Source organism: Melozone crissalis, unplaced genomic scaffold, assembly GCF_028551555.1.
Source record: "Melozone crissalis strain CALT ecotype California unplaced genomic scaffold, PUWL_Pcris_2 ptg000017l_1, whole genome shotgun sequence".
NCBI classification, from domain to species: domain Eukaryota; kingdom Metazoa; phylum Chordata; class Aves; order Passeriformes; family Passerellidae; genus Melozone; species Melozone crissalis.
This window is the reverse complement of record NW_026535795.1, coordinates 1,116,240-1,124,857: the sequence shown is the minus strand read 5'-3', so window position 1 is coordinate 1,124,857 and position 8,618 is coordinate 1,116,240. Positions and strand designations below refer to the sequence as shown.

At 52.3% G+C, this 8,618-nt stretch overlaps 1 protein-coding gene across 4 annotated transcripts; it reads left to right on the top strand.

Annotated features, from left to right (window-relative positions):
• Positions 1-1,128: 1,128 nt before the first annotated feature.
• KCNG1 (potassium voltage-gated channel modifier subfamily G member 1) lies at positions 1,129-8,095 on the top strand. 4 transcript variants are annotated; one of them, XM_054274353.1, is made up of 4 exons: positions 1,129-1,213; positions 4,269-4,380; positions 5,646-6,447; positions 6,917-8,095. In XM_054274353.1, the coding sequence occupies exons 3-4, from the start codon at positions 5,689-5,691 to the stop codon at positions 7,685-7,687; spliced, it is 1,530 nt and encodes a 509-aa protein (XP_054130328.1). In that variant the 5' UTR covers positions 1,129-1,213; positions 4,269-4,380; positions 5,646-5,688; the 3' UTR covers positions 7,688-8,095. The 4 variants fall into 4 exon arrangements, with proteins under 4 accessions (XP_054130328.1, XP_054130325.1, XP_054130327.1 ...); XM_054274350.1 differs by having other exon boundaries at positions 5,643-6,447; XM_054274352.1 differs by lacking the exon at positions 1,129-1,213 and adding an exon at positions 1,241-2,495 and having other exon boundaries at positions 5,643-6,447.
• The last annotated feature ends 523 nt before the right edge of the window (positions 8,096-8,618 follow it).

Below are 8,618 nucleotides of genomic sequence, written 5' to 3'. Positions count from 1 at the left end.
AGAGCCCAGAGGGGAGGTGGTCTCTGCACCCACGGGGGACAGCAGCGCTCGGGATGGGAGCGTTCACTCGAGTCTGCGACAGGGCTTGAGCTGCTGCTGCCTCCTTAACCCCGGCTCCGAGATTCAGCTCGCCGCTCTCAAGTGGAGATTGCATCCGCACAGAGTAACTTCCACCCAGATGTCAAACAAATGTCATTAAAAGTAGAGCGGGGCAATATTCTCCAAGTCTGTGACAATGCCCCGGTGTCTGATTGAGCTGCGAGGGCTCCCCGGGAGCAGAGCACGGGCTTGGCTCTGCTGGAGCCTCTGCGCACTTCGGGGACGCGGACGGGATGGGATTTGTGCTTTTACCCGTAATAACATTTCTGCGAGCAGCGAGCGCCCGGTGCGCACGGCAGGGGCAGGGCTGCGGGCGGCCGGGGAGCTCGGGATGGGCACAGGGCAGGGCTGCGGGCAGCCCGGGATGCCACCTGGGCACGGGGCAGGGATGCGGGAGCTGCGGGAGCTGCGGGCGGCCCGGGATGGGCACGGGGCAGGGCTGCGGGAGCTGCGGGCAGCCCGGGATGGGCACGGGGCAGGGCTGCGGGAGCCGCGGGCAGCCCGGGATGCCCCCTGTGCACGGTGGGCACGGGGCAGGGCTGCGGGCGGCCCCGGCCCGCCGCGCTCCTCCTCGGCTCCGGGAGCTCCTCCTCCTCCTCCTCCTGCCGCCGCCGCTGCTCGTCCGGCGCGGGCGGTGCGGGCAGGGCTGCCCGGGCTCCGCTCCGGTGCCGGTGCCGCTGCCGCACCATGCGCGGGCCCGGGGCTCGCCCGGAGCGCTCCCGTCCCGCCCGCGGCCCCGGCGGGGGCGCAGCGCGGTAGCTCCCGGCGCATCCCAGCCCGGGCGACTCGCGGGCGAGTTCGGGCGCCTCGCCCAGCCGGGGGCGGCCGGAGCCGGGGCCCCCCGGCCGCAGCAACAGGCGCCGCCGGCCCGCGGGATGGAGGGCGGCGAGCGGCCGGCAGCCCCCGCCGGAGCCGGGCCGCCCGCAGCGGGAGGGGCTCGGCCGCTCCCCGGCGCCGCTCGCGCCCTGGCCCGGCCCCGGCGCGGAGGAGGCTGACGGCGCTCCGGGCTCTCCCCGCCGCTCCCGCTCCGCGGCTCCGCTCCGCCCGCTCCGGGGCTCCCGGCGCTCCATGGAGGCTCGCGGGTCCCAGCGCTGCCGCCTCGCCTAGGCTGAAGGTCCTTTACGGCTTTCCTTTTAAATGATTAAGGGGTGTCTTTGGTGTTGGTGCGTTTGCTGACTTCTGCTCGTTGGTGACTGACAGGCGCATCAAGTGAACTGTTCTTGATAGGCAATGTCTTTCCGGTAGATTTTTTTTTCATTGGAAAAGACTTGGGGAGGGGTCGAGGACGGGACGAGCATGAAAGAACTCTTCCTTGATTACGTACCTTAATTTCGTTAGCAAAATATTTATCTGTACGAGTAAATGTCAAATCCTTTACTTTTTAAAATTATGTTTAAGGGATTGCTATGAATGTGACTTGCTAAAATTTGTTGACATAAATATGTTTCACAGCAGGAGAGTAACTGCAGTTATTAATCCTGATGTATTTCAGAACATTCTCCTAGGGATATAAGTTATCTGCAAAGTTATTTCACTTTTGATTATTATCAGTAGTATAAGGCTCAGCTTGATTAGACCAAACAGTGAGTAGCATATTTGACATAATTCTCTTTGTAGGTTGTCATAAGACGCCACAACTGTCCGGCTCAAGGTGAGCAAGACAGAGAATGTTTTTTTCAGCTTATCTGCTGTTCAGTAGAGTTTTAATTCATGTTATACATTGACCTTTCTAAGTTTCACTTTGGTTTGGCTGGCAGTGCAGTTTTGCGAGCAGAGTTGAAGTTTGAGGTCTGTTCTCAGGCTGTAAAGAGCTGCAGGAGTGTGGCAGGAGGTGCCTGGCAGGGAGGCACAGCACAGAAATCCTGTGCCAAGGGAGAGCTGAGTGTGGCACTGCTTGGAAATGCTGCCTGCTCAACTAAGGAAGGACTAAAGGAGATGGGATCATTACATTGTTCCTTATGGAATTCTTTCCAAAAATTCACTAGATTCATATTCAACCTGCACTGAAATCTGAAACTTCTTTTTAATGTCTTTTTAAACTTAATTTACAAATGGCGAAAAGCAACAGAGACGAGCTGCAGGCACTGGAATTGACAGAAGAGACATGGGGGGAGTTCTGTATCTTGTTTGCAGGCTTGTTATCATCCAGGCACAACTTTGGATTGTCTGTGCCGTGGAGCAGAAGCAGGACTCCTTGCAGGAGCTCTGATTACATCAGAGATGCACTGCAGAATTCAAAATACTGCAGCGGACACTGGGGAGGGGGGGAACAACACTTGCAGTGGAATTTTGTCTTGTTTCTCATGAGTTCTATTTCCTTCTCTCAGAAGGGCATCTTTAATAATTCTTTTCCCATTGCCTCGGAGTCTGGCATCCTTCCTGAATTTTGGCTGCAAGTAAGGGCAGCACGGATTCCTAATTTGATTTCTTCACCAGACATAATGGATATCATCATCTTGTGCAGGACGGATTTTTGAAAATGTGTCCTCACTTACTTGCCATGCCCAACCCACCCCTCGGAGTCACCCAGAGCCCCTGCCCTGGGCCAGTTATTGTGTGTCACTGCAGGTTCTGAAGGCAGAGCAATTCCCAGGTGGGTGAGGCAGGAGGGGACAGCTCTTGCCCCAGTGAGTGTACAGAACACGGGAGCAGCGATGCTCGGAGAGAAGGGCTGTGCCCAGGAGCGGGGCACGCCGCCAGCAGGGCAGCAGGAGCCTGAGCTGGGCTTCAGTGGGTGCCAGGCACTGCAAGGGCAGAATGCTGCTCAGAGCCCAGGAGGGCTTTTACCATTGGCCTGACTCCGCCAGGGCAGGGCAGAGCAGAGGATTTCACTGTCACAGAGAGCCCTAAAGTTCACCTTGTTTAGTTCTGGGAAGGCTGGGGCTCTGGGCTGGTGTGTTTGTGTGACCTTGCATTGCTGTGTGCTCCTGAAGGCATTTCTCACCAGCTGTCCCCAGTGTCGCCAGGCTGCAATGGAGGAATAAAGCAGCTTGCTTGGGCTTTCAGCTCAACAGCAAGGAGCCCTCCCATTAATTAGATCTCTCTCCTCCTAAAGCAATGCTGACCATCATTCTGTCGAGGCACCCTCAGAAGGAGAAGAAGAAACACACAGAGAAGTGCAGTGGTTTATTTTTTCTCCTTTCTCCCTTCCTTCAAGTCAGGCCACGTTTATTATTGTCCTTTATCTCCTCCTACTCTTCCCCTGTAGATATGATGCTGCGTGTATCTGAGGCAGAGAACATGAAAATAACCCATGTGGAGCAGCAGATCCTACGTGGGATTTGCAGCCTTGCCAGCTCTGGTGATGGCAAAGCAAGGAGCAGCCCTTTCTGAGTGCAGCCACTCAGCGTGGCACACAGGGGATTCATTTGTCCAATTTGTTGTCTCACACAGGTCGAGGAGCTGGCAGTGAAGAAAGAAATCCCTTTCTCTTTGCTCTGCTCTTTCACAGTTGCTGCCTCAGGGTTACAGCGTGTGTCTGACACACGCACAACGTTTACATTTCCCTCTCTCCATTTCTTCCCATTGTGTCAACTGTGGAAATGCTGGGAGATCAAACCAGTGACAGGGATGAGCTGCCTCCTCATTTTTCCTGGCTGAGATTCAGAGGATAAGTTGTTGCTAACCAACATCATCTGGTATTACAGAAGGGAAAGTGGTTAACAGCTCCCACTTATCCATATCTTATATCAGTCATAATCTCCATTCTGTTTGGACCAGCCCTGCTTTAGGCATGGTGAGGCAGAAGGGAAAAGGCATTTTTAAATAAAACAGCAGTTGGTCTGGGAAACGAAGCCCTACACAAACATCCATCAGGCAGCCCTGGTTCCATATCAAACCATGGCTTGCACTCCAGTGGCATTTCTTCTGCTGATCCATGGCAGGGGTGGGGCAAGATGAGCTTTAAGGTCCCTTCCAACCCAAACCATTCTGTGGTTCTGGATGAGTGAGGAGTCAGGAAATAGCTCTCCACCCAAGGCTGCCCTGTAAGTGTTCACAGAGCTGCTCTGCTCAGCCCAAACCCCTGGGAAGTTCAGGAGCAGGACTGGGAGAGTTTTTAATTGAAGCACTGTAAGTGCCCTTGCAGCAAGGAGAGCTCTTAAACTGATGTGCAGCCGTGCTCTGAGTCCTTTGCTGTTGTGTAATCATGGGCTTTTCTTCTTTAATAGGTATGTGCCACTCCTGGTGTGGTTTATAACCCCGGCTTCTGAAAAGGAGGCTCTGTGGCTCAGCAAGTGGCCCTAGCAGGGGTTGTGTCCCTGGGGTGCCCATCCAAGGGAGGTGAGTGCAGCCAGGACAAGAACAAAACCCTCCTGAAGCCAATCAACTGGAATATTTATTCCTTTCCTGTGAACCCCAGGCTAGAAAGCCAAAATAGTGGTGCATATTTAATGTCTCTGTATTGGACAATCTCCTTAATAAATTAATACTCTTGTCCAGTGAAACTCAGGGACTCCATGCACTCAGCTGAGGCTGAGTGTGCAGATAAAAGGCCTTGGGGCAGGTCTGCTCTGCCTCCTGTGCAGGAGCAGATTCCAGGCTGACTCCTGAAGGGCAGTGACTTAGGGAGGCCACAGGTTTGAACATTTCCAGCTCCTGTGCTTGATACCCAGTTGAATTCTGTTCTCTCCACTCCCTGGACTTTACGCCAGTGTTGCATGAGCTGAATTTGAACAGGATTTTCCAAGCTGTCATTAGAAATGTTTGGCCTCTTACAATCAGAGGTAAGGGCAGCTTGGCTCAGTGTACTGCAAGGACAAAGCCCTGTTACTGCATGTAGGGTGTCAGTGATAACTGAAACAACATTCCAAGGTCTGCATGGAAATCCTGTGTTCCTGTGCAATCTTTTGTAAATGAGGCCATAAAAAGGGAGTTGCCATGTCATTAATTGTGTATAAAATCCGTACAAATGTTCATGTGATCACCAATACAAGTGAGCTTTTTACCCCCAGGTTGTTTCCCAATGGCCTTTTAGAAATTAGTCTTGTACTAACTGGTTTTTATAAGTGTGTATTCACTGAATTACAACATAACTGACTTCTGATTCTTTCTATATATTTCATGGGTGCTAAAATACTCAAAAGTTTTATGAGTAATACTTAAAAAAATTATTCAATTTAATTTTCTACAAAGCACACTTGAATTCTGTGTGCTCACAGATTAGTGTCACTAATGTGATACTGTCATCATTTTTATACCTCCACTCTGAACCAGAAACATCCTGCCACATGAAGGAATTTTTCCTGGTTTCCATCTTTACCTACTGGGAACTGAGGCCTCTGTATCTGGGACAGGAGAAGCCTCCAGTGTGATGAACATGCCAGGCAGAGCTCCTGAACCTGGCACAGCCCCTGGCATGGGCAGTGCTGCCCATCTGTGCAAACCCAGCCCGCCCAGAAAGGTCTGACCACGCTCAGCCACTGCTGTTTCCTTTCCAATTGCTCTCATCATCCATAAATGCTTTTGGGCTCCAAGCACTACACTTGCTCAAAACCTGAAAGCAGCCTGCCATCTCCTCACCCCGTGTCCGTTTTCTGTTCCAGAAGACACTTGCAGGAGCAGCGAAGGGATGCAAAGTTGTCTTCCAAGATGACTCTTATGCCTGGAGAGAACTCCGACTATGACTATAGCGCCCTGAGCTGTACTTCAGATCCTTCCTTCAACCACACGTTCTTTCCAGAGTCTGAAACCCTCAAGGGAGTGTTTTACCAAAGAGCCAGGCTCATCCACCCTCAGGAGGATCTCCTCAAAGGCTTCCACCCCGACGACCGCAAGCGTCACATCATCATCAACGTGGGCGGCATCAAGTACCTGCTGCCCTGGACCACGCTCGACGAGTTCCCCCTGACGCGCCTGGGACAGCTCAAGTTCTGCACCAACTTTGACGACATTCTGAACATCTGTGACGATTACGATGTGACGTGCAACGAGTTCTTCTTCGACCGCAACCCGGGGGCGTTCAGGACGATCCTGACCTTCCTGCGGGTCGGCAAGCTGCGGCTCCTGCGGGAGATGTGCGCGCTGTCCTTCCAGGAGGAGCTGCTCTACTGGGGCATTGAGGAGGACAACTTGGACTGGTGTTGTAAAAGGAGGTACCTGCAAAAAATGGAGGAGCTCACAGAGATTAGTGAACGGGAGGATGACCTCCTAGAAAATGAAACAACAGGTGAAACAGTAGAGGAGACAAAAATTGGTTTGTGCATGAGAAAGTTGCAAGACATGGTGGAAAGGCCCCAGTCTGGCCTTCCTGGAAAGGTGTTTGCGTGTTTGTCTGTTTTGTTTGTAACTATTACAGCAGTGAACTTATCCATCAGCACCATGCCTGACCTGAGGGAGGAGGAGGAAAAGGTAAGTTACCTTTCAGGATGCCAAGTGGTATGTGCTGGGAAGAGCAGAGCAAGTACAAGGTCTGAGGTTATTGACGTCAATGGGGATTTTGCAGCTGTCTTTAGAGTGAAGAATATTTGAAAGTTACATGACTCTTCAATTACTCGTAAGAGAATTAACCATAGCCAGTTTTATGTCCAAAGAAAATTCTCTTAGCGTGCACTCTTCTGTATATTACCTTTAATGTTAGACTTTGTATTTAGAAAGCCTGAAATTCCCGAGCAGTATCTTCTGTGGAATAAGCAGAGCCTCTCTAAGTTTTGCATTTAGCATGTTCCAAGCTGCCAACGTGTTTCCCCATAGCAACAGCTTCAATTCCTTTAATATTTTGGGTTAAAAAAACCAACACAGAAGCCTCTCCTCCTGTCACCGCACCGACTAAAACAGTTATTACCCAGAGCCGATTACAAACTCCTCCTCTTTCCCGCAGGGTGAGTGTTCCCAGATGTGCTACAATATTTTCATTGTGGAGTCCGTGTGCGTGGCCTGGTTCTCCCTGGAGTTCCTGCTCCGCTTCATCCAGGCCCGGAGCAAGTTCGCGTTCCTGCGGCGGCCGCTGACGCTGATAGACATAATCGCCATCCTGCCCTACTACATCACCCTGCTGGTGGACACGGGCTCCGAGGGCTCCAAGAAGCCCAGCTCGGGCAACATCTACCTGGACAAGGTGGGGCTGGTGCTGCGGATCCTGCGGGCGCTGCGCATCCTGTACGTGATGCGGCTGGCGCGGCACTCGCTGGGGCTGCAGACGCTGGGGCTGACGGCGCGGCGCTGCACGCGCGAGTTCGGGCTGCTGCTGCTCTTCCTCTGCGTGGCCATCGCGCTCTTCGCGCCCCTGCTCTACGTCATCGAGAACGAGATGGCCGACTCGCAGGAGTTCACCAGCATCCCCGCCTGCTACTGGTGGGCCGTCATCACCATGACCACCGTGGGCTACGGGGACATGGTGCCCAGGAGCATCCCCGGGCAGGTGGTGGCCCTGAGCAGCATCCTCAGCGGCATCCTCCTCATGGCCTTCCCGGTCACCTCCATCTTCCACACCTTCTCGCGCTCCTACCTGGAGCTGAAGCAGGAGCAGGAGAGGATCATGTACAGGAGAGCGCAGTTCTTGCTGAAGGCCAAGTCTCAGATGAGCAATGAGTCACAAGGCAGCGAGGTTTTGTTCACCACTCTCTCTTCCGAGACTAGGGACAATGAGTGAATTTACCTTCCTGTTTCTCTTGCTGTCGTTGTATCAGGGTCCATCTTTTGATGCGCTCTGGAAGCACCTTACAAAGGTAATGCTCATATTAAAACGAAGAGAAGGGGCTCTAGCTGGGAGCTGATGTGGTTACAGAGGTCTGTTATTATGCTGTTCCTTCCCCCCCATATAATGCATAGGGCAGAACTTTCACCGAGATCATGCAGTGGGATTTAAAGAATTAAAATTTCTCTGGCAACAACAAAAAAGAAGAGCAACATATAATTATGCACTTGACAGGCTGTTTTGCCATTTGTAATACACATTTTTCCAACCGAATCACAATGTACATAATCATTAAACAGGCGACCATTTTTCTTGTTCCTCTTGTATATAAATAATGTAAATACATCAGGATTAATGGCTGAATTGTCTCCCAGTAACACGCCTTAGAGGGTAATGGAAATAACCACAGATGTTTGTCCCATTGTGCTTTAAAAAACGTCACGTAACATTCGTCACTCAGCACAGAACCAGCTCCTTCTCTGCAAGTCAGCCCTAACCACAGCAGAACAGAAGAATCGAGCTGTTTATAGCCTAACCTTGCTAAAGATGTAAATACTCAGAGCTCACCAGCTTCAGAATTTAATTGATGTTACAGCATTGATCCGACGCCATCGAATGCAACATTCCGAGGAGCAAAGCCTTGGAGTTTTGTAGCACTTAACGTTATTATAGGAGGTGACTAGCTGCAAACCCAGTGAAACATGCATGAGGAGATGCCAGCCTTCCCCGCCATCTGTTCCCAGCTTCGCTCTCCCTCAGCTCTGCGGGGCACTGGGAGAGGGCAGCGCCAGGGACCCCAGCGCCGCTGGGCAAAGCGGGGCCGCCCTTCCCAGGAGCTGTCACTGCGGCGGGAGCGGGAGCGCCGTGCCCGTGGCAAGAGGAAAAT